The sequence below is a fragment of the Phaenicophaeus curvirostris genome, chromosome 5, assembly GCF_032191515.1.
Source record: "Phaenicophaeus curvirostris isolate KB17595 chromosome 5, BPBGC_Pcur_1.0, whole genome shotgun sequence".
Lineage (NCBI taxonomy): Eukaryota > Metazoa > Chordata > Aves > Cuculiformes > Cuculidae > Phaenicophaeus > Phaenicophaeus curvirostris.
In genome coordinates this window covers 60,502,968-60,527,659 of record NC_091396.1, presented here as the reverse complement: position 1 = coordinate 60,527,659, position 24,692 = coordinate 60,502,968, and the positions used below count along the sequence as shown (strand labels likewise).

Here is a 24,692-nt window from a genome sequence, read left to right as displayed (position 1 = left end):
CACTTTCTAGATTATTTTGAGTCAACTTTCTCCTTTTCTCTAGTAGTGATGTTCCTGTCTGGAAGGGGCAACTTCGTGCTTTTACCTGGTGCTCCTTCTGTGATACAGAATTTAGGATGTTCTTCCAGTGTCCCTCTACTGCTTACGTTAGGACACACTTTTGTGATATCAGAATAGAAATCAATTGCTTCTTTCGTGCTTTTAGGTGAGTGTAGATCTATTCTGGACATAACATTTTCTTTGTGAGATAACTAAGAAAATCAGCCAGGCCCCAAGGCTTTTCCAGAGAATTTGCTGATTTTTGGTTAGATTTTTTTTAAGCTGTCACAAACATCCTAGGATTACTGACAGCTCGAATGGTTTTAATTGTTCTTCCCATGGCAACTTTGATAGAAAGAACAATGGCACAGCAGGCTTGGAGGAAAAAAGCTTTTCTCAATAGTTAAGTGTCAAAGACTAATTTTCCTTTGCAAGGTCTTTTTTGGAAAGCAGCTTATTTGTGTAAGTTGATTATCTACACTGTAAACTTCACACTGTTCTGAATACGCACTCAAAAATAGCTTATGAAATGGTCTGAAAAAGGGTCATCACTTAAGTGTGCGTCTCCATAAACTGGCTCGTTCTTTATTATCCTTTTGTGGCACTGCAGAGACCAGTTTGCTTTGCATTGTCTGTGTTGAAAGAGTGAGACTGTTGTTAAGTGCTACTGGAAAGCCAAGGAAAGTAACTTTTTTTTATTATCTTTGTTATATTTTTAAAAATAAAAACATCTTGCAAACCAGCCATACGTAAGACAAATCTATGGTAGTCTTCACCTCAGGAAAATAGTGACTTTGCTGTTTGCCAAATTATTTGCCCTGAATTTCCAAAGCAAAGTCTGCTGCTCGTGCTTCCCGGTCTTCTCAACTGCGATCAGTATATTTTGCAAGGAGAAACAAAAATTGAAAGGCCCTTGTAATGCAAGTTGAGAGACTTGCATCTCTCTTGCAGTGACATCTGCACTTGAGCTGTTGAAGGCAGTGCTGGGATATCCAAGGAGGGGAATCCCTTCACCACTAGGTCAGCCATCTGTGTGCTAGCCTAGTCTAGCTGATGGATCCAGTTTGGCTCCCTGTTCTCTATGCTTTGTAGCCAGTTAAAATAGGAGAGTTTCCTAGTTCTTACGTCAGTCTTGATTTTGAGCAGCTGTAAAATGTGTCATGTCCCCACCTCCAAAACAAACAAGTGTCGGAGTCAGGTGAGCTGGTAGTGGAAATGTTAGTGTGCGCAGTCATTTTGCAGCGTTCACTAAGTCAGGATGATAGAAGGTTTCTGGTGCAGCTCCCAGGTACCATAGGGCAGATAAAAATGTTATTCCTGTGATAATCATCTTCAAACACAAAGCTGGGTTTTAGGAATGGGAAGAATCTCTGAGTTACTGTGTTTAAATGTTAGATTTAGGAAAGAATTTTAAAACCTGGCTTTGTTTCATTTGAAGCTCTAAGCAGTGAAAAAACTGTTTTCTAGTCGAGTGTACTTTTCAAGCTGAAACCTTTAAGGATTTTTCTCATTCTCTCCTGAAGGTGAGAGACTGGAAATACTGTTCGGCTTCTAGGCTCTTGGGGAGATGAGACATGTTGTTTACTAATGATTTATGTTTCAGAGTAGTTATGGTTTTTTTTGCTCATCCAGTCACTGCTGGATTTCGTAGAAGGCCATACTCTGCAATAATGACATTGATTTCATGGCTTAAAGTTCTTGCTGGTTTTCCTCTAGCCTGTCCCTTGAAAAGTGGTTGTTCATTAGGACAGAGATTCAACATGGAACAAATTGCTGGGAGAAGAAAAAAGCAGGAGAGCTGGAAGAGAATGGTTAGAGTCTTGGAGGAGCAGGGCAGAAGGAATACAGAACAGTGTGGTCAACTTTTGTTTCTGGATGGTTCATCATGCACGTAAGAAATGTTTTTTTAGTGGTTACCGGCTCATTTGGTTCATTGGCTTCAGAAGGTGTGAAAAACTGTTTCTCATGTGTTTTTATCTTCCAAAAAACTCAAATCTAATTGTTGAGGAAAGTTCCTGCTCGAGTCGTTCAGTTCTTACATGAGCAATAGGAGATAGGGCTAGGGACTGGTTTAAAATCTTTACATTACTTACAGAGGGGGAGAACATCTGTGTGAGGTCCAAAGATCTTTCTCTTTCATTAACTCCTACTCACAGGCCTTGTCTGTTGTGGCTGGTTGTAGAGCTGTACATCAGGTGCTCCTTAGACTGCACAGGAGAGCCAGAGGGATTGTATGGTTTAATTAAGCAGGAGACTGGGTTTTATATTGTTATTATCATATGTTCTTTCCCTCCTGTTCAGTGCAAAGTGTCAAAAATCAGAGTTTGCCTGATGTTCAGAGGGAAGGAGATCCTCTGAGGAGCCAGCATATTGATGGGTGACAATATTGCATGGTAATGATTTTACAGATGGATGAGAAACTACTTCTGAGGCTTGTACATCATTAATGGTGTAATAAGTCTCAAAGAGTTCAGTTTTATATCTAAAAGGAAGTCAACTGATCTGATCAGGATAAAACAATTTCCTTCAAATCTAATATGTGAGTAAATGCTAGAAATATGTGTTCTTTTAAGGACAGTTTTTTAAGATCACAAATGATTTCAGTAGTCTCCAATATCTACAATCTGCATCAGAACAAAACCACACAGCATTATGAAAAGCTTCAGTACAAAGATCAAATACACTTGGCTTATCTCCTTGAATAGCGTGAGTCCATTAAGTGCATCACTCACAGCAGCCTTGTGTTCTTGGAGATCAGATTTGGTGGTTACACAAAGAACCTTAGTCCTGTGCGTGCAGCGAGTGATTCCTGTATGTTTTGCAGATCAGGTCAGAATCCTGCTTGCTCTCCAAGTGAGCCATTCCACAAATAGAATCATAGAATCGTAGAATAACCAGGTTGGAAGAGACCCACCAGATCATTGAGTCCAACCATTCCTATCAAACACTAAACCATGCCCCTTGGCACCTCATCCACCTGTGCCTTAAACACCTCCAGGGAAGGTGACTCAACCACCTCCCTGGGCAGCCTGTTCCAGTGCCCAATGACCCTTTCTGTGAAAAATTTTTTCCTAATGTCCAGCCTAAACCTCCCCTGGTGGAGCTTGAGGCCATTTCCTCTCGTCCTGTCCCCTGTCACCTGGGAGAAGAGGCCAGCTCCCTCCTCTCTACAACCTCCTTTCAGGTAGTTGTAGAAAGCAATGAGGTCTCCCCTCAGCCTCCTCTTCTCCAGGCTAAACAACCCCAGCTCTCTCAGCCGTTCCTCGTAAGACCTGCTCTCCAGCCCCCTCACCAGCTTTGTTGCTCTTCTCTGGACTCGCTCCAGAGCCTCAACATCCTTCTTGTGGTGAGGGGCCCAGAGCTGAACACGGGATTCGAGGAGCGGTCTCACCAGTGCCGAGTCCAGAGGGAGAATAACCTCCCTGGCCCTGCTGGTCACGCCGTTTCTGATCCAAGCCAAGATGCCATTGGCCTTCTTGGCCACCTGGGCCACTGCTGGCTCATGTTCAGTCGCTGTCAACCAACACCCCCAGGTCCCTCTCCTCCAGGCAGCTTTCTAGCCAGACTTCTCCTAGTCTGTAGCACTGTATAGGGTTGTTGTGCCCCAAGTGCAGGACCCGGCACTTGGCCTTGTTAAACCTCATGCCATTGGACTCAGCCCAGATGATCCAGACACCCCCCAAAAAAAGGAATCTTAGCTCAGGACACAGATCTAACTGTTGCTACTGAGTGATTGGTGCCTCTTTTTGTTTAAAACAGCCAGCGCCTAACCCTCTTCCCCTCCTTTTTGTTTTAGCGTCCTGCCTGTTTGGATCCTGATTTATAGCCAATTTGTAGACTTTTTTTTTTTTTTTTTCCCTTCTTTCTGGGCAGGTGGTAACTGGGTGCTGCTGTATTTTATCTTGGGGCAGGGCACAACTCCCTAGTTATTTAGGTGTAAGTGAAAGATTGTGTCCTTTTTTCTTTGTGAGTATGGGTAAGGCATTTATGCTTTGCTCCTGTGCTATGTGTGCTGCCATAGCTGTGAGATAGTAAGAAGTGGCAGCAGCAATCTACAAATGGCTTAAATCTTCTCAGTCTTTTCTGAAGAGGTGCAGCCACGAAGTAGAAAAGCATCTTCGTTCTTAGGTTTGTTAGATCTGATTCTTTTGAAAGCACACAACTACCCTCTAGGTGAGTTGTTTATACAACAGCAAATGCCAGGACTATGCAAACACTACATACTTCTGCCTTTCATCAGGCAGAACCTGACTAGTAGTTGCCTGATAGTTTTGTGTTTTGACAAGATCAGACTGGATTAAAAGATTGAATCCTAGCAAAACTGAAATGATATTGAACTCCCACCTGTGTTGTATATGTACAAGCTTACATATACTTATGCCTTGTAATTTTTGGTTAGTTAAATATGGTTTAATCGTGGCAGATGATGTAACTATTAGCTGTTCGTGCTGCCTTTACCTTCCAACTAGGTACCAGTTGGGCTCGCTACCTAGGCATGAAGCCCTTGGTGCTTGGGGGAATTCCAGGTAGCATGGAGCGTGGCAGTCTAACTCCACGGTTCATTCTGATTGTGTTAAGCTTGTCTTCTGTTCTAGGCAGTGGTTCACCACTGATTGTCAGACTAAGCTTAGGTTCCACACTATTGTAGAGCTCTGTTGGATTGTTCAAGCAGAGGGAGGAAAACCTCCAACCATCCAGCAGGAACACTCCACTGATGGCCACAACAAAACTGCTACAGCAACGCAAAGGTTGTATAGCTAAACTTTGTAGCACAATGTTGGGTATTACAGCTTTGTAAAATGCTGTAATTTTACAGCTTTAATGCTTGGGGAAGATGGGGCTGGTGGAAGGCTCTTCCAAGAGAGCACCTTTCTTCCAGCAGGCTTCAGCATGAGGGCAGATAAGGCTAAGAAAGACCATGTTTGCCCCAATGCTGAGTTTCCTTGTGCTGTTTCTTCCACTCTTTACATTTTTTTTTGTTACTGAATCTTATAAGGGAAGGTAGCAAAGCTTTGAACATTGTATTTTGGTGGTGTTGAAGCCAGTTGGTTAGCCTATTAAGAGTAGCCAAGAGGCTTCAGAAAATGTTAATGCTTCTTTAAAAAATAAACATGAGCTCTGTAATCCAAAGACCAAGACGACTTGTGGACAGAAAATTGGAAGAAAATGTTTCTCAATCTTGCATTAATTAAATTGAAAGAGTGGAAGTGATCAGACAGTGTATTTTATAATACCTTAATGACTATTGCAGTTATGTAACTCTTTCTTTTGTATAGATACTTATTTCTAAAGACATTGAAGTATTCTTTTTATAGTGGATTGCATTTTGAACTGCTACCATTGTAATACAAGTTCTAATGATGTTTCATAGAATCCTAGAATCACAGAATCACCAGGTTGGAAAAGAACTCTTGGATCATTGAGTCCAACCATTCCTATAAATCACTGTACCATGTCCCTGTGCGCCTTGTCTATCCGTCTTTTAAACACCTCCAGGCATGGTGACTCGACCACCTCCCTGGGCAGCCTGTTCCAGTGCCAAATGACCCTTTCTGTGAAAAATTTCTTTCTGATATCTAGTCTGACCTTCCCTGGTGCAGCTTGAGGCCATTCCCCCTTGTCCTGTCCTCTGTCACCTGGGAGAAGAGGCCAACTCCCTGCTCTCTACAACCTCCTTTCAGGTAGTTGTAGAGAGCAATGAGGTCTCCCCTCAGCCTCCTCTTCTCCAGGTTAAACAACCCCAGCTCTCTCAGCCGCTCCTCATAAGGCCTGTTCTCCAGCCCCTTCGCCAGCTTCGTTGCTCTTCTCTGGACTCGCTCCAGAGCCTCAACATCCTTCTTGTGGCGAGGGGCCCAGAACTGAACACAGGATTTGCTTGTGTTATGTAATCTGGGCTTTTGTTATTTCGGTTTTTTTTTTTACTTAAGGAAAAGCCTCAGCCTCAGTTGGAATCAAATTATTTTAGCTTAGACCCTTATGAAAATTTTTAATCCTTGTGGTTGTGATTTCCATAAAAACCTAGTGAGAGATGTTATATTATTTATTTCTTGCAGAGGTTCTTAGTGCTTAAACATTTTGTGGTTGTTGGATTTACTTTAAATTTTAGGATTTATTTAAGTGTATTTTCTTGCATCATTTTACTCATGTGTAATAGTTGAACTCATTATTTCCTTCTCATTTGTTCTGTTGTTGCTTACTCTGTAAGATATGGATGTTTTTCTGTTTCTTCTTTCCTTGACTAATACAGTTGTAGGTAGTGGGACCAGATGTTCACCTGATAACCTGCACAGCGCTATCAAAATCACCGTAGTTCCACCAAGTACTATCTTGAGCTTTTCTACATACGCGTGCTCTTAGACTTTTGCTGAAGTCCGGAAGACTTCCAGCAGCTCCTCGTGCAGAAGTCCTCCTTTATCTGGTTAGAGACCTAAAAGATTGCCGTTCATCCTTCCATTTCAGTAGAAGTTTTGTGCTGTAGCCACAGGGTGGCATCACCCTGTTAGTTTTGTGCAGGGGGTTGCCGGAGTTGGTTTTCTCTCTCAAGTGCTCACAGCTTCATTGGATCTGTTCTAATTCAATTACTAGTTTTGGGGGGGTTGTTTTAAAATATCCCCCCCATAAATCTGTAGGTCCAAAACAGAAGCTTCCAAAACAGATTTATTTTTTTTTTATCCAAAGTACTTTGTACCAATCATAAAATACAGCCTGAAATTCAAAATGGACCATTTTTCTGTCTATAGAGACAAACCCAAAATGTAAATTGTATGTATAAACACAATTTGATCACGTTATTTTTTCTTTACAGTATCACTATCATAAACTAGGGTATTTATATACCAGGCAATATGTAAGTTATAATGTTTTTTAGTTTTTTAAAAAAGAAGCAACCCAGACACCTTATGTCGCATTCCATGTTATGTTATATTAAATTAATGTATCATATACAAATGGCTTCTCATACAGGTGTGAAAGAGTTGCTTGCTGTGCCAACGTTTGGGCTGTAAGGCTGGATTTTTAAATGATCCAGAGGGTTCTGAACAAGCAAGCTTAACCTCGCTAGGAGACTGCTATCCCTCATCTTTGAAAGACAGTGGCAACTGGGGGCGATCCTGATGACTGAGAAAAGGTGAGGTTGTACCATTCTTTGAAGAGAACAATTTGCGGAATTACGGGATGGCCAGTAGGACCTCAATCTGCAGGAAGATTATAGTGTGAATCCCCACAAGGGCTGTGTCCAGCACTACATCCAGGCACCTGAAGGGCAAGAACATCTTTGGGAACAGTCAGTATGGGTTTATCAAGGATAAATCAGGTCTGACCAAGCTAACTGCCTTTTCTGATGAGATGAGCATCACCAGATAAAAGGAGAGAAATGGATGTGATTCACCTTGGCTTTCAGCGTGGTCTCCCAGTGATGCTGGGGAGGAAAGGTTTGGACAGGTGAGCTGTAAGGCGAGTAGAAGTTTCACTGGACTGTCAGACATAAAGGACTGTGACAGGCAGAGCAAACACTATGAACAGTTGATTACCAGTGGCATTGCTTGTGGGTTGTTGCTGGAAATGGTACTATTGGATGTCTTTGCTAATGACCCGGACAATGGGACAGAGGGAACCCTTAGCTGGTCCTTGGATGATGCTGGATTAAATGCAATAGTCAGTACCTGAAGGGTGGCAGCGCAGGAGCCTCAGGAAGACGTGAGAGTGGGCTGGCAGGGCCTCCTGGACTCCAGGGGTACGTGCAAAGTCCTGCCCTGGGCACAGAGTCTCTCCAGCCGTAGCCCAGGCCGGGTGCTGACTGACTAGAAAAGGACCGAGGTGTCCTGGAGCATGGATCGCACCCAAGTCACAGTGTGTCCTTGCCATGGTGAAGGCAAACCCTGCTGGGCTGCATTAACAAGAAGAGAGGCAGCACAGCTCCCCTTGTGCATGAGTTCTAGAGGTGTTACTGTGGTGTAGGAAGCCTTTAGCTGTCCAGAAGACCATACAGCGCAGACAGACAACGTGAACAGACAGGAAGCTTGGTGACTTTCCGTTTACAGATAAAGCATGTCTGTGGTCTTCAGAGTATATCAAAAGCGTGAGTGTTCTGTGATTTTTCTTGGAGTTACAAGGCTTTGTGTTCGTATACGGAGCTTCTGAATACACTTAGGGATTTATAGTACTCTTGAAACACATCAGCGCTTTTAGACCGGCTATTCTTCCTCTGTTCTCCTAAGCATTGATCACTGCTGGCTGTCAAGAGATGAGGAACTGGTAAAAGGATATGCGGTCCGAGTACATCCACTCTTACATCCTGTTTACTCGGCTAGAACTACTGATATGATGCAACTTACTCATATCCTTAAGTGTTTTGATGGGCTGTGCTGTAGAGTGCAGGACTGCAGAATATAGATTCCGGAGCCTAAAGAAATAATGACATTTTCAATCAAGTAGCTCACATACAAAAACTGATGCACTTTTATGCATCTCAGTCCCAGCAAGTTTCATTTTAGGAGCTTGATTCTCCCATGCTTTCTTGTGCTGAGTAATACTTTGCTGAATGAGTAATCTGATTGTTCTGATTTCTGTTTCCATGATAGCAAGTTTATTTACTGTCCCAAACTAGATTTTATAATATTTCTTAACCCAGTGTAAACACGCTTAGAAACCAGGGACTGCAATCAGTTTGGAGAAACAATATAAGGAATTGAAGTACGGCAAAATGTAGGGCTGAAAATAGTGTCAATGTGCAGATTTTCACAGTCTCTTCACAAATAAAAGCCAGCTCAAATAGTTCCTTCATACCAGGTCTCATATTCTGCTGAGGGGGTTGACTCCATGTTGTTCTGGAAGTCCTTCCCTGAAAATGAGAGGACTTCTCAGTTGGGTGTAGTCACATTTGTTGCTACTAACAGAGCTGGTTTACGCTACTCGTGTATTTAGAGGTGTCAGATTTTTACATGAATGCAAAAGCTTTCTTACTCAGCCATTGTGTGGAGTAAAGTTCTGTAGAAAACAGCTTCATTCACATGAGTTCCTATCAGCACTGTTCAACACAAGCATCTGAGAGGGCTGAAAAATCTCTTGTTCCTCACCTATCCAACCCTGGAGTGCACTGTTCTGGTGAGACCAAGAACTAGGAGTTATTTTACACCAAGTGAGTGACTTTCCGCCATCACTGGTACAAGTCTTCCAGTCTTTGGTTACCCCATGCACTTTCATAGATTTGTGTTTAGGATCATGGCTGTAACCTTTTTTTTACGACTTGTGCTGACTTTGTCCCTTCTGTTCCGATGTTACGGATAGGGATACAGCAAGAGCTCGCATGCTTCTGTTCACCAAGGTGCTGAAGTTTTCCATTTGTTGAAGCAAAGTGCTGTCCTTCCTCTGCTGAAGCTCACAATGCTGCCCCTTCATTGCTGCTGGTGCTTGTGATCTACTGCAAAATGGTGTGATTTGGGGTTCTTTTATCTTTTCCTCAGGTATTGTCTTTGGCTGGATTTTATGGTGTAAGTAGGTATAGCTTAATACACAAGAGTTGTGGCTTTGAGCTGTATCTGAAATGTCTGTAGGATTAATTTCACAGGTGGTCACTTAGAATCATAGAATCACCAGATAATTGAGTCCAACCGTTCCCATCAATCACTAAACCATGTCCCTCAGCGCCTCGTCTACCTGCCCCTTAAACACCTCCAGGGAAGGTGATTCAACCACCTCCCTAGGCAGCCTCTGTGCCCAGTGTCCCTTTCTGTGAAAAATTTTTTCCTAATGTCCAGCCTGAACCTCCCCTGGTGGAGCTTGAGACTATTTCCTCTCATCCTGTCCCCTGTCACCTGGGAGAAGAGGCCAGCACCCTCCTCTCCACAACCTCCTTTCAGGTAGTTGTAGAGAGCAATGAGGTCTCCCCTCAGCCTCCTCTTCTCCAGCCTAAACAACCCCAGCTCTCTCAGCTACTCCTCACTTCTGCCCATGGTAAATTAAAACTTTCTATTATAATGACAAGTGCTTCAGAAACACTGTCAGAAATGAGACCACCCTTTATTGTTTAGTGGCACACATCACTTGGACGTGAAAACTAGTTAAAGCCTTAACACTCGTTCTCTGTATTTTCTTAAGAATTTCAGTACTTGCCAGGCTTTTAACTTTATTTCTCCACTCAGAATATTTTCTTAGTTTGCTTAACTCCTGCTACCATCTGTTGTTCAGTAACTCCTCAGAGCCAAGGCGGCTGATGGAGATCCGAGTTCTCTTAGATCAGCACTTGGCACTGTGAACTTTTTCACAACCCAACAAGCAGTTCCAACAGCTGCATACATGAATCACTTAAGTTATAGTACCCTGCAGCCCCCTGCAAGAATGGGTTTTGACAATCTGGTCAGGTGCCACACAAGCAAAACTGCTGTGAACTAAGCTCCTTAGAAGGTGTGACATACATTTATGATCATTATTTTGATACTTATTTTGATGTAATGCGCTCTGAAGTTTCATTACTGTTCAGAAAGCTTTGGGAATAATTAGATTGCACGTAAGAATTTACCATTAATTACCAAAAAATTTCAGTAGGCTCCGAGGGGGAGTATTTGTTATAGCAAATTATTCTGACACATTCCCTATGGCATTTCATGTTACTGAGAGACAGTTGAACCCAGCAGCAGAACTTCTCTTCACATGCTTTTGAGTCAGTCTATATTTAAACCCGTCTCCAGCAGTATTTTATTTCAGATGTTTTAGTCTCCTTCGCTTAGCTGTGGATACATTGTTGATTATGCTGGGTGTTTGTTGAAAGCTGTGCTATCATGTACTGTTCTACTGCAAACACCACAAAACATGGTTTCATTCAGAGTTTAGCGAGCTGCAGGAGCACTTCTTTAAGGTTTGTGAGTGGATCGTGTGGATTCCTTGTTGGTTTTATAGCAGTTAGCTGATTGCACCAAGCCCAAAGGACTGGTGTAAATCACTCTAGTGTCACTGGGCAAATTGAGCTACACAGCTGAGGATCTCATCCTTCATATAATTTGTGTTACGCTCTAGCGTTGTCATTATTTGTTTAATGATAACCATTGCTTTGGCTGAGTATTTAACATAAAGCCATTCAGAAAAGAATTTATGGACTCCATATGTTTGTATTCTGCTTAGCTGCCTTACTAAGGGGGAGAGGGAGCAGTACAGAGGTTATATTGTCTTGATTTGATTTTGAAGCTGCATCTGCAGACTAGCTGGAGCCAAGCAGGGTAACTATAGGATGGGACAGTATCATCCAGGAATGGGGTGTTGAAACTTCTTGGGTAACTTCCACAGAGCTGCCTGGCAGGACTCCCCCCTGGTTCCTCTTAGAAAATTAGATCAGTTGGTTCCCAGGGGATAATGAGGTGCCAGAGAGGAAAGCCTCAGTGATTCTGCAGAAGAAGGATGGGAAAGGACATGGTTAAGTCTTGTGTTCCAAGAGTTTAACTGATTTTGTTGAGTTGGACTGCAAGGCTTTCACACCACTAGAAAAGTGGATTAAATGGGTCTGGGGGTGTACAGGCTGCAGACTGAGGCAGAGAACTTGAAGATGCTGAAGAAGGTTGGTGTTAGTTTCCCACATTTTAAGGAGTTCTTAAGAGTTTGTAAGGGTTTTAAAGGGAATATGTAAGTGTCTTCCATCAGCATTTGTCAGTTAATGGCTTATCAGGGATTTAACTTTATTTTATAGAAAATTCTGGATAGATTAAACTTGACAGTTGTTCATACCACAATGAAAAGATAAGCTAGGTAAGCAGCAGATAAATGGTCTGCTTTGCTTTCCCCAGGTTTCTTACATTTATCAGCTCGAAAACCACACAAATTTAGGGATGCCCTGGAACAGAACAGTGCCAAAACAGTGAGGCATGATGATTATATATATTTTTTAAAGTAACCAACCCCCTTCTAACTCTACCAAACAAACAGAACATGTGACAAAAGGTGCTGGGTCCCTTCCTTTTACCCTAGTGATTTCCTGTGCTTCTGCAGCAGAACTGATATTGGAAATATCAATATCAATAGGAAATCACTTTAAAACTCCGTGGAAGACATGTTCTTTTCTTTGGTTAAGCCAGTATTTCATGCCAAAATACATCAGTCAAAATTCTACAGGAAACTTGGGGACGTAGGTTTATACGGACAAGGTAAAGTGGTCATATAGGCTTGCGTAAAATGACAATACTCATCTTGCCAGCTTCACTATGTTAAGGAACAGTAGTATACAAAAAAAAAGATTTCAATGAGAGTACAGGTTATACATCCATCCCTAAAGTCAAATACTTGGTTGTCCTCAGTATTTTGTATCTGCTAGGAAAGTCACTGCGCCAGACCAGGAGCAGGCACTGAACTACACTAGAGTTTGTGGCCAGGACCTTCTTCTCATCCATGTGCCACGCCAGGAGGGAGAAGGAGGGACTGCACTGTAGGATTTAACTACCTTTTGCTCATTAAATCTAAACTTAGACTGAGGACAGAGGGTCTTGCAGCTTCCTTTTACCACTTAAAAGGGATCTTAACTCTAAACTGGGTCTCTGCAGACTTCACAGCAACCCAAGAAGCGTCCAGCATCAGGACAATGCCTAAGGGAAAATAATTGTTTAAGGTAAGAGATGTTATATCAGTTCATAAATCGCCCTCTAGAAGGGTCTGCAGATCAGAAACAGGCTAAGCATAGAAAAGAATGAGAGAAGGCAGGGGAGGAGGAAGATACCCATTTGTTCTTGTCTGCTGGGAAGGAGGAAGGTGTCATAAGGAAAAAGGCAAAATAAAAAGAACTGGAATACAGACAAAACTGGCTAAGAAGAGTGAGAGGGGGCAGAATAGAGCAGCCCGGTCTCTGCAGGTAACACCCAGTAGTCTGCATCCAGCCTCCGTGCAGTGGGGAAGTGAGAGCCCACCTCCATGTGCCAGCTCTTTTTCTGCTCCCAGGAGAGGAGACTCGCTCTGCGGAAGACAGACAGATGGCATTGCCATTGCCTGTGCTCCTGTGGGGAATTTTTCCAGATGGGGAGTTGGAAGCTGCTTTGCGCTGCTCCAGCCTTCCTCTCCAGCAGCCCTCGAGTGCTCAGGGCCTCCACCAGCCTGTGTACCTGCACCGGGTGCTGCTCCGACGCGTGCACACGCGCATCTGCTACTGTCAGAGCATCAGCTGAACCTGTTAAAAAAAACCCAAACCAACAGGTGTATTTATATCTAGGGTTTTCTCCGTGTTTGAAACGTATCCTTGTGGACTTTTTCTTTCTTGTAACATATACCTGTGTTTTCTTACCATCCAGAATTGCTAATTAAAAGCAGGCCATCAGCACCGATTTGAAAAGACAGTTGACAGGACTGTTTTGTGGAGGAACCCCCGACACCGCTGCCTCGCTCGCACACCGACCTCACCAGTCAAACTCGGTGCTTTCCTAGAATTGTTAGGCACCTCTCTTACCTCTGACAAAGCACCGAGTGATAAGGTTCTCAAAGCTACCTGGAAAGCTGCTGAGCAGCCCAGGAAGTATCACCCTCATCACAACTTGGTGAGCTGCTTACTAGAATTAAACAAATATCCATTTTAAATAACAAGCAGTTACCGTTGATCTCTGCTTCCTTAACAGCGGATCAAGTTAGCACTGAAAGTAAAACTTTGGAAACGTAATGTGATTTCAAGTCTTATAATTGAGTAAAGGGAGATACTAAGTTTACTCCCTGTATCTTAAAATGAAACTTATGAGAAGCTCACCTGTGTAAATAGTCACATTTTGTTCTGATTTCTTATACCTCCTTCCTCTGCAACCCGCCTGCCTGCATGAAGTTGCTCCAAGGGACCTTGTTCTTTCTGCTTTATTTGGTGTCATTTTATACTCCTTACTGGACTATCAGCAGATATTCCTGTCTTCCTGCTTAGTTTCATTTCCCCCAGTAAAATCAGAATAAAGAATAATTGCAGTAGCTGAATGTATCATAGGGAAAGCTCACTATATGCTGCAACCATCTTAAAAATAGTATCGCTCCATTTTCATTATTAAAGTTCATTAAAGAGCTCATGTTTTGATCTTTCTGCACATCCATAAAGCCTTTAAATTAATCACTGAAGTTATCAAATACATTAGAAAAGCCCATTAGCTACTAAAAAATGCTCAAAACCACTCAGCTGCTGTTTCATCCCCACGTGCCAGGGCTGTGTGGGGAAAAGGTGTTGCAATTCTTCCTAGTCAGCTCTGCACTTCATTGAATTAAAATAAAAAGCCAGTTTGAGGCACAGGAGCCTCTGCAGCGCAGACCTTGCCCTCAGCTGCTCTGGGGCTCCTGACTGAGGCGCTGCTGGATCCAGTTCTGGCAGGAGACAGAAGTCAAACTGGCATTTTCAACAGCTGTTGGCAAACTGGAAGCATATGCAAACCCACAGGGTAGAGCGGGGAAGCTCCGGGTTCCAGCCACCTTAAGGGATCTGGCGGCTCCAGCTGGCACTAGGGACAATTGCTGAGTGACCTGTGTCAGACGGGTGAAAAGAACATTAAAGGAATCTATTCTGGGCGTGACGCTGTGGGAAGGAAAAGCTGCAACCACCAAAACCAAGCAGAGGTGAAAGTGCCTGGTGGTGATGCTGTTAATGCAGCCTTCCAGGAACAGCCAAAGCACCCTCTTAGACAGCAAATCCTAACGCAAAGTGGGCATCATCCTTCCCCAGAAAGAGTAAGTATCACTCAGGATTTTCTCTCCTAGTCATGCCAGGAGGAAACTTGAAGTATCCTGCCTGCCTGCACCCATCTGGAGCAATGTGAGGGTGTTCCTGCTTTAGGAAGGTGCTGACAACCTGCAGTTCAGTAAGTGATGGTACCAGAATGCAATGAACTCGTTACAGCCCTGAGAATATTACTGACAGAATTATAATGCGATAAAAAATGTACAAACTCATCAAAGATACTGCTTTAAGCAAAGCATGTGAAGTGCAGCGATGACCAGGGCCAATAACATAAAAGAAAATCAGAGTAACGCAGAATTTGTCCTACTGGGGGCATCTCGAAGCAAGGCTGGGGCTGAGTCACACTGAGCGCACGAACGCAGGAGACGGTTTGCGTCAGTCTGGGAATGTGGGCACATACCAGAAATTACAGGGGAAAAAAACCAAACAAAACAACCCACGATGAACCTCCTTCACTAAGGTACGTGCTGTCAAACGCAAACCTAGAGCGCTAAATAGACTCACAGACTAGAAGGAAGACCAGTATTGCTGGGTTTGCTTCTTCCCCCAGATGTAATGTTTAAGTGTGTATTTTACGATCATTTTAATCCAAATTTGATGAATTCCCAGCCACTCTGCTGAAGATCACAGTCACTACTTTTCGATCCAATATGGGTTTTCTCAGCACTACACAGTTTTCTAACAAACAGCATCAGTACTGCAACACCACCACAGTGCAAGGAAATAAACATGGTAGAGTTTACAAATAACTAAAGATGAGAACATTCGGGTAGGGATTGCGTTTCCTCTGTTTCTGTGAATAATTTTCACTCTTGTACTCAAAATAATTACAGCGTCTTCTACGGGGGTGAAAGGCATGTATTATTGTTAAAATGTGCAGACCTTGAGAGGTCCTTAGAATTCAGAAACACAGCAACTGCCGCCTGCGGTGTCATTATTTTCTTGAAACAAACTCAAAGACCTCAGGAAGATGCAAAATACAGGCGGTTACAGTAACATAAGACATGAAAAAACAGCATAGAAAAATCCATAAAAATGGAATCTTAGCATAGACCAGAGTTACATTTAACAAAGGAAGAAGTTCATAAAGACAACTCTAAAGAAAGGTAGTGAGTTGTAACAGGCAGACAACTGCACAAAGCAGGGCTTCGACAATGGAGAAACTGAGAACCAAGCTACAAGCAGGCTGAAAAACCAGAGAGAGAAGAGGAGGTTCCACATACACAGTCCTTAATCTGGTCCTCAAGAAAGAACCCACCGTGCTCACAAACCCAGGATGGCAACCAGCAGTTCCAAAAATTACAATTTAAAGACAAAAAGGTGGCATGCAGGGACTCCTATAACAAAGCGGGGTTGTTTAACATTATTTCAGACACAGAGCAAACCAGTCATCACCTGATTAGAATGCAGCGTATGTTCCATTAGACAGAGCTACCAAACGTCTGTACACTCAGCTACATTAGGGATAATAAGCTCCCATTTGCTATAGGCACTGTGTGTTCTTTTCGTTTTACTTCTAGTGGCAATTAACCTCCCTGTTATTAAGAAAATTGAGCTAAAAGTGGAAGACAAACACGCTCATTTGCAACACTGAAGAAACAAGATTCTTTTACATACACCCATTTCTTTAAATGGGTTTTTGCCTCCAAAGCTCTTTCAGATACAGTGAAACAAATCAAACCTTCCTCCCAGACTTTTCGGCCAGAAAATCCATGCACCTCTCAGAGGCACTTTACGTGTGGGGGCTTTTCTTCTGCAACCCTGTCTCCTTGGAGTTTGTATGCCCGCTATAGGGTGTGACACCTCTAATTTGGGACATCCTAAAGCCTGATACTGGGGATCAAATCTGATTTAGCATCTCCTCTCTAAAAAGCAAAGGGCATTTTTCTCAAAGATATTAAAGAAACCACAAACACGTAAGAACATGAAGAGTACAGCACTCTTGTACTGAGTATGTAAATGCACACAAGCAATCCAAGCAGCAGGCAGGATAATTCACTCCCAGTTAAAGCAAAGATCACCGAATTAAAACTTTCCTTGGAAGTTTTTATCTTCGAGCCTCCAAAACTATAGCAATTTGCTTCTGAGGTGGAAAACCAGGAACCAATTCAAATAGCAGCAGAGCTGCTCTAGGCCTGCACACGGACAGCGCAGCAGCTGGAGAGCACGTGGATTCGTGCTGGAGGGTGATGCTGTGCAAAGGAGAACATCCAAGCAATTTACTTTATTGTGGGGGTGAGAGATCATACCTTGTGCAGAACTAGGGATACTATAAGCCACAGTGATCTTCGCCCAGTTTAAAGGGAGAACAGCCTGTCATATCCTAATGGATGTTTTAGTTACGTGAGAGAATATGAAACAGACTTTGCAGAATTAATTACCTGGCTTCTGCCCATGTCTCTCAACCCCAAAGACGCAGGAGCGGCTGCAACACTGTTCCCTGGTTTGGCCACTGCTTGGCTGACCTTGCCGTCCGACTGCAGTCAGAGGCACAGAGAACAGTGTTAACTTGCTCTTGCAAAGATTTTTTTTCGTATTTTTCTCCCAACCTGAGTTTAGAACCAAGTTCCTGGGCTGCAACACATACACCACCCCTGTCCTGCACTCGGGATGCACCGTATTTGCTGTCAAGTACAACACCACAGCAAGATGACATTTTTCAATGCCAGAAGGAAAAAATGAGGTTGTGGCTGTACAGATAACTAGAAAAGTTTTGTGTTTTCAAGTGAAAGAGCTATAGGAACACGGAAGATTTAAGCTGTCTCTGTATATATGGCACAAAAGCAATCTGAGGTGAATGACACTGAGGCCACAGACTGCAGAGATAGAATTTTCTGTGCTAAATTAAAATGTAAAGAACACCATGTTGTGATAAGCAGCTGTAATGCTAGTAATCATTCCATTACAGACGACAGGCAAGGTGCCTTGACCCACCACAGGTAAAATGAGGGAAAAACACCGGCATTCAGGTGTGACCCCACAGCTCGCTGCCACTAACAATACCGAGATGCCCTGGCTTTTTAGCAGCTTTTTTTTTTTTAAAGTTCGATTTTACATATAGAAATACAAACAAAAACTCATTAGCAACAACTGGCAGAAAAATACTGTTCTGAGACATAATCAACCTCCACAGAACAACCTGATCCGCATCTGCTCCTGCACTTAGAAGAACGGCTTTTCTTGGGGCAGACGGCAGTAACCTTTGCTCAGTCGTGTTACCTATGTTTGGGCATGCAAAGTGTGTTAGCTCAGAACTTGTTGGGGCTTGTAGACTTGAAGAAGAGTTCTTTGGACTTTGTCCTGGGCTGGCTGGAAACTCAGATGAAGGCTTGGGAGCCAAGGAAGGAGAGCAGTTAGGAGATCAGACTTGCAAAACGTGATAGGCTGTCCAGTGCCGGCGCTCTCCTCTACAGGCACAGATCCCTCCTCCTTTCACCTTCCCCCTGCACAGAATACACAGTAAATTCTACTGGGAATTATAGCCCAGAACCAAGAAATTGTTTTGGATGTTTAATGGCTTACTACAGCTGCAACTTCTGTGCTTAGTTTGAAGCATAATGCTGTTGTTCTTTGACATTCCTGTATTTTTCTCTGTATTCTTGTCTGAAAAAGTGCATTCAATCTTGTCTATCAACCTACTAGAAGCAATTAATATTGGTCATTAGTCCCTAGAAAGGAAAGGCGGTATTATATATTGTACACTGGCCCAAGTGACTGGAACAGAAATACCTTTGAAGATTTAAGGCCACAGTAACACAATCTTACTGGCATCAGGAGGACAGCAAAATGAGGCCTGTCCTCATTCACCTCAAGACAAACTATTTCCGGCACAGGGTATATTTCTTTTAACGAACATTTGCCAAAATTATCTTTGCATAATGATCAGCCCAGAGACCAAATGGCTGAGGAGGGGTAGAAAAGCCTAAATCCCTCAGTGATGGGTACATCAGACTCTAGAACTGGAGCAGCTGTTGCATCTCTGCAAATTCAGAAGGCTCCTACCACAAGAAATAAGAACCTAACTTGTTAAAGCAATTTTTATTTAAGCATTTGGAGGGAAACTTTCATTTCATGAGTAAAAATACTAGAGTTGAACGTTGTTAAAAAAAGTCAAGATGATGGGCTCTGTGCAAACACAGCAGTTTCTGATCAAAAGGGGTAGCAAAGGGATTCATAACATACTCCCTTTCAAATAAAAAAATTAAATGCTAGTTAACTGCAATACACATCATCATTTTTTATACAGCCAAGAGAATGAAAACCAAAAAAAAGTGATTTAAGAGAACGCAACCTACAACGGAATAAATTCATTGCAGCAGAGACAGAATAAGTCTGCTTTTATGAAAATTACAAAGAAACATGATACATCAAAAATAGGGGGTGGGGAATTTTCCACTAAAGATTAAAAATGAAAAACAACAACAGAAAAATCACTTTTTGAACACAATTATTATTCAAACACATATGAAGTTTCAACCTAGTTTTTTTCTTATATGTGGGAAACACTGTTAAAGGGAATCTTCAAGAGTGAGAAGGCACCATGAACTGTTGGCCGATACCTTTAATGCACACTCAAGAAAGAAGAAATGATCTGGCATTGATGCAAAAAAATCAGTAAGTGTTTATATATATCTTCTCATAAAAAAAAATGGCAACAAGTCATTACTTCAGTGCCAAAACGTACTTTTGTTTGGCTGACTCACTCCTTAAGACGATTTCTCACTAAGATCTGTATGGTATTTTTATACAGTGGTGAAAGTGGGTGATTTTGCGCTGTTGCAATTTGTATTAGATTGGTAAATCAAGCGTTTTCTAGGTTCTGAGAAGCCAATCCTATTAAGTATTCCTAAACTCTACACAAATGGGATCATTAAATGTGCTGCCTAGAATGGAATACTCATCTGTATGGCGTGGCAACTCCACTGGATTCAGTTTGATATGTAATGTCTTGTAGCAGATGTTATAACAAAAATAACTTTTGCTTTTTGATTTACCTCACTGAGGCCATTAATGCTGTTCCTAGAGGTGGTTTTCTGGAGTTGGATGACACTTCGCTGCTGTCCAAAATGAGTTTGAACCTTAACCCTCCAGAGTTTGTTCACTTTGTTGCGTATATTATTGCACTAGCTACTAAAGTCTTATATTTTCCTATATAAATCTAATTGTTCAGAGTGCAGATTCTATATTTAGGTAATGAACTGTATGAAATAAATAAAATAAGGGGATTTTCTGGTCAGAGTTGCTGATATGTTGAATACCTTAATTATTTCTAAAGTAAACAGTTTTGGTGTATATTCTTAAAAACCTATGGTCATTCAGCGTAAAAGCCTTGACGTAATACTTTAAGAATGGACTTGTTTTCCTTCTCAAAAAGGCATCAAACAATTGCTTTAAATACAGAATCTGTGAGGCTTCCTACAAACTCATCTAAGTTGTAATACAAACACAGTTTGTAATTCAGATAATATAGAAAGTTCTCTAGTGTCCATTGAAGTAAGGTCCCCAAAATGCAGTCTGTTTTATTTCTGAATGGGAAAACATGGCAAAACATTAAGCGGTTCCACTGGCTGAATAGGAGAACTGAGGAAAATGAGGTCTTCTCTCATTATCTACACAATCCATGCTGTCATCTGAAAAAATAAAAAACAAATTAAAAAAACAAGTAGACAACATTTGCTACCTTTTCAAGTAAACGAGCACTACAATAGCACATAGCAAAGTTGTTTCTGAAAATGTCACTGTAGCCTTTTTCTTTCACAACTTAAAAAACCCCAAAAAAAGGGAATTCTAAAATATCACCCCATTAAATGGGCATCACAGAAGGCCCTGAGTGTTGTACGTAAGCAGTTTTTTCAGATGTTCATGTAAAATTGCTAGGAGCTGCGCTGCTTAAACCCATATTCAACTTTCTGAATTTCTGGCAATTGCTATTTCAGAACATCAAACATGCTCAATTACCATGAAAATAAAATATATTTTGCTTGAATAGGGATGTTGGTCCTCACTCAACTGAGTGCTTTCATACACACACTGTGTGCGCAGATGTACGCAGGCGAAACTCACAGACAGAATTATTTTCCAGTGGAAATGTGCAGATTTTGAAAAGACAACAGTACAAATAATCTCACTATCTTCTGGAACATCTCATTTCCCGAAGTGGAAAGACATGGAAAGTTTCACATCAGTTTACCAGCTTGTTGGTCAAACATATCTACAGAAACCCAGCAAGTTCACAGAACCACAGAATTGCTAGGTTGGAAAAGAACTTTGAGATCATAGAGTCCAACCGTACCTGTCCACTACTAAACCAAATATTTCTGAACATCTCACCTATCCGTGCTTTAAACACCTCCAGGGATGGTGACTCAACCAATTCCCTGGGCAGCCTGTTCCAGGCCCTGATAACCCTTTCGGTGAAGAAATTTTTCCTGATGTCTAGTCTGAACCTCCCCTGGTGCAACTCGAGGCCATCAGTTCAAACTGATGCTTTTTCACAGGGTCTAAAGAGACCAGGGAACATCGCAGCAAACGATTTCTGGTGGTCAGGAAAGCACGGTGGGCAACACTTGGGAAAAAATTTACCTTGGTCAGGAGGAGTGATTGTTATCATCTGTGCTGTGAATTCTTCATCAAAGTATCTTGTATCTGTTTCAGATGTAACTTGCGGCTTAAAGGGAGGTAGAAGCTGTGAAAAGGAAAACCAAAATACTGTTCATTTACAGGCTCTTGCAGTACCAATTGGAGCAGGTGGAATTTGAAGTAGAAAGAAGCTGCAGCGCCTTTTCCTACATTCCTAAAATAAGTTTAAAAAATGCTTGCAAATTGTACAAATAGTAGTATATACTGGTTCCCCAACTAATTCTATGGAAACTGTTAATTGTATCTACTCAGATTGATGCTTGAGGAGGACAGAAATGATTAAGATGCTCAAAACAAACCCCAGCTATAGAGCTGCTGTGCCTATGCAGCACTCACAGCAACTGGGCTGTACGTTGGACCAGCCCGTGAGAGTCCAGGACAAGGCAGCAGCAGCACTAAGTGCTTGTACTCTCGGTCCTGCAAAGCAGTTTGATCTCAACCCTGAACTTCGAAAATCTGGAGCGCTTACAAAAAAATCAAGCATGCTTGGCGGTGAACATTCTCCTTGTTACACCACAAGTCACACTCTTTGGGCTTTATTCTTGCCACTCACTTGGGCAGACAGGCTGGAAATCATCCACGTGTACCCAGGCAAGCTCTGGCAAGAGGAACTCCAGATGGAGTGGAGCTGCTCGACTCAGGCTGGAAGAGGAGCGTGCCTGGGAACCGAGGTGGAGGAGCTGGTTGCATGCAGATGCCTAGAGTTGGAACATGTACAATTTTGGAGGGCAACGGAGGTGCGATTCAGACCTTGCTCACCTCTGTGCTGCACCATGAGGCAGAAACAGAATGTAAACACTTCTCAGCCCTCCCACAGAGGACATGTAATAGCTCCCAGAGCCGGCCTTCAGCTCGCCCACCGCTGGGGTTAAGCATGGCTGTCTTTTAATAGCACAGAGCCACACCAGGCAACAATTTCAGAGCGTGATTGAGGAAGTGTATTGGCTTCCAATCTGAAACTGCAGGGAAAGGTTTACCAAGGCAAATGGTAAATTGCTCCAACTGGAATTAAGCTGTGACCCCGAGACTTGCACTTCTGCTCTTACAGAAATAAGAACCACACCGACAGAAACCACTACCTGGGAAACATCAGCAAATCTGGAAGGTACAAAACACCTCTTCCTCACCCCTATCATTCCCTCCCAGCTTAGATCTGAAGAATCAAGCGTGAGTTGGTAAATAAGAAAAGCACCAGCATCAAGCTCCCTATCACTAGGATCATCTTTCTGATCTGTTTTAAGAGCAACTAACAGAGGGTTGTCACATTTTATAAACAACAACCCAATGCAGCTCCTTCATTTTCTACGTAAAGACTTCTGTAATTTACACATATGGCAGTATTGCCAAATACAAAGAAACATCTACTGTTTAAAAGCAATCTTTAAAAATTAAGAGACACAAAAATTCTTTCTATTATAAGAGAGCACAAATATAGTATGTGTTCAAAATATTTTAATTACTAATGTTCCTCTGTGCCCAAGGATGGCTTAAAGGAGCCTGGCAAACGTTCCTGTCAAAAAAAATCAGGTCCTTAGAAGTGGTCTTTATGTCTTGAATTTAAAATGGAAAAGGAAATAGCATATCCCAATGTCACCAGCAGCTCTGAGCCTTACAGTCCTCCTGAAGCTATTGAAGAGGGAAAGCTTCACGTTATAATGTTAATAACACTATTCTCAATCAAGTTACAGCAACCTATTACATGAAAAAAAACCCTATTGAGGAGGAACGTTCTTTTTTTCACATTTTAACTCTACTCTCTTTCTCCTTATAGCAATATTCTGCCTGCTCCCTAAAGAGAAGCTTAGCTTGATTTTGGCAAGCTGTGCATGCACGCGTGTGTGAAGTTCTTTCTGTCCTTTTAAGCTAACGGTGGGTTTGGCACTTGCGATGTTCCCAGTTGCTCTAGCTTGCTGCATGCAGCACAGAGTGATTAAAAGCTCAGGCACCGCCAGCAGACACCTGAACTCTGCACATCAGAACAACTCAGCACAGCAATCCTAAGTCAGAACACACGTGTAACGGGCTAGTGCTGCCTGTCTCATTTCCCCTTTTATTTTAGTACCTGTTAAAAGCAGACAGATTATAACGCACCCACAAGACATTCCACCCCCGCCCCCCACCCCCCCAGCTGTTCAATTCAGAACATTAAGCTGGAAACAGGGAAAGCCACAGAAAGCTCTAATGCTGGCTTTACCAAGTAAATACGCTGCTCGACTGAGAAGCTGTCACTGCAATAGCTCTGCAGTTCAACTGGCAGAGAGATGCCACCTGTAGCCTCCCACTGCTGCAGACTATCGTGATCCCCAGGGGCTTATATTGGTTTAAGAGACAAAAAAGATGAGGAAAAAAGTGATTAAAATCCCACTGCATATGTTTTGCTTGTGGGTGGGCAAAATACTGCAAATTAAATCACACCTTTCTTTGCACTGACGACAAATAACAGCACTTTTCCAGGAGAGTCTAATGAATATTTTAAATTCTTGGGACAACCCCAGTTATTCAAAACTGCTTATAATTCAAAGCAAAGCTGTGGTTCCAAAAAGCTTAATTACAAAGTAAGTGTTTTTGATTACCCCAAGCCTATATCCATAAACATATTCACCATTATCCGGAGAGAGCAGGTAACCAAGCTTAACACATAAACACGTCTAGGCAGCTGACAGAATTCAGCTTTTATCCCCAAGACTGCATTTCAGGTAAATGCTGCAAGATTCTCTTTGGACCACCCAGAATGTAGGCAGCAGTTACTCACAGGCTTTTGGAAATCTCCCCATTTGCACAGCATGGCTGTTTCTACAGCAGGAAATGGTTTACAACCAATTTCAGATGCCCATGCTAATGAGACAGGAGCAAAATCAGAATCTAGACTCCCTGGATATGCCAAGGTCAGAAATAGTCTCAATTAGCACAGTTATCTCCATAATGTGTAACATTTGGGATTTCCTGGTAGTTTCCACAACAACCTGAGTCAGTATTACTATGGGACGATTTACGAAGGTTTTCTTAGCCCTTATGGACTTCCAGCCTGTGTGATTTCTCCTCCATTCAGGGAAGCAGGACTACCATCAAATAACAAATAACTTCAATGAAGACATTTCAGCCCCATGACAAACATTTTACCTTAAAATAATAGAAAAAAAAATAGCAAACCTCAAAGTATTCAGCACGACAGCTGAATGGAAATGGAGATAGCCTTTTGGTTTAGACCGGTAATTCAGATATGCTTTGTACATTATGTGGAACACACTAACGCCCTCCTGCCCTCATGACCACAGGCAGCTCTCTCTCTAGGGATGCTTTGAAAGGACAGAGGTCTAAACACTTATCTACACTTTCAAGGCACAAA

General features: G+C 42.3%; 1 protein-coding gene across 2 annotated transcripts in view; it reads right to left on the bottom strand.

Annotated features, from left to right (window-relative positions):
• Window positions 1-18,730: 18,730 nt before the first annotated feature.
• Window positions 18,731-24,692, bottom strand: part of AKT1 (AKT serine/threonine kinase 1) — a 76,457-nt gene continuing 70,495 nt past the window's right edge. For both annotated transcript variants that reach the window (XM_069858967.1, XM_069858968.1), the window contains exons 13-14: window positions 21,290-21,392; window positions 18,731-20,337 (exon numbers count right to left, since the gene is read on the bottom strand). In XM_069858967.1, the coding sequence (XP_069715068.1) occupies window positions 20,258-20,337; window positions 21,290-21,392 (183 nt within the window). In that variant the 3' untranslated portion in view covers window positions 18,731-20,257. The remainder of the gene's footprint in view (window positions 20,338-21,289; window positions 21,393-24,692) is intronic.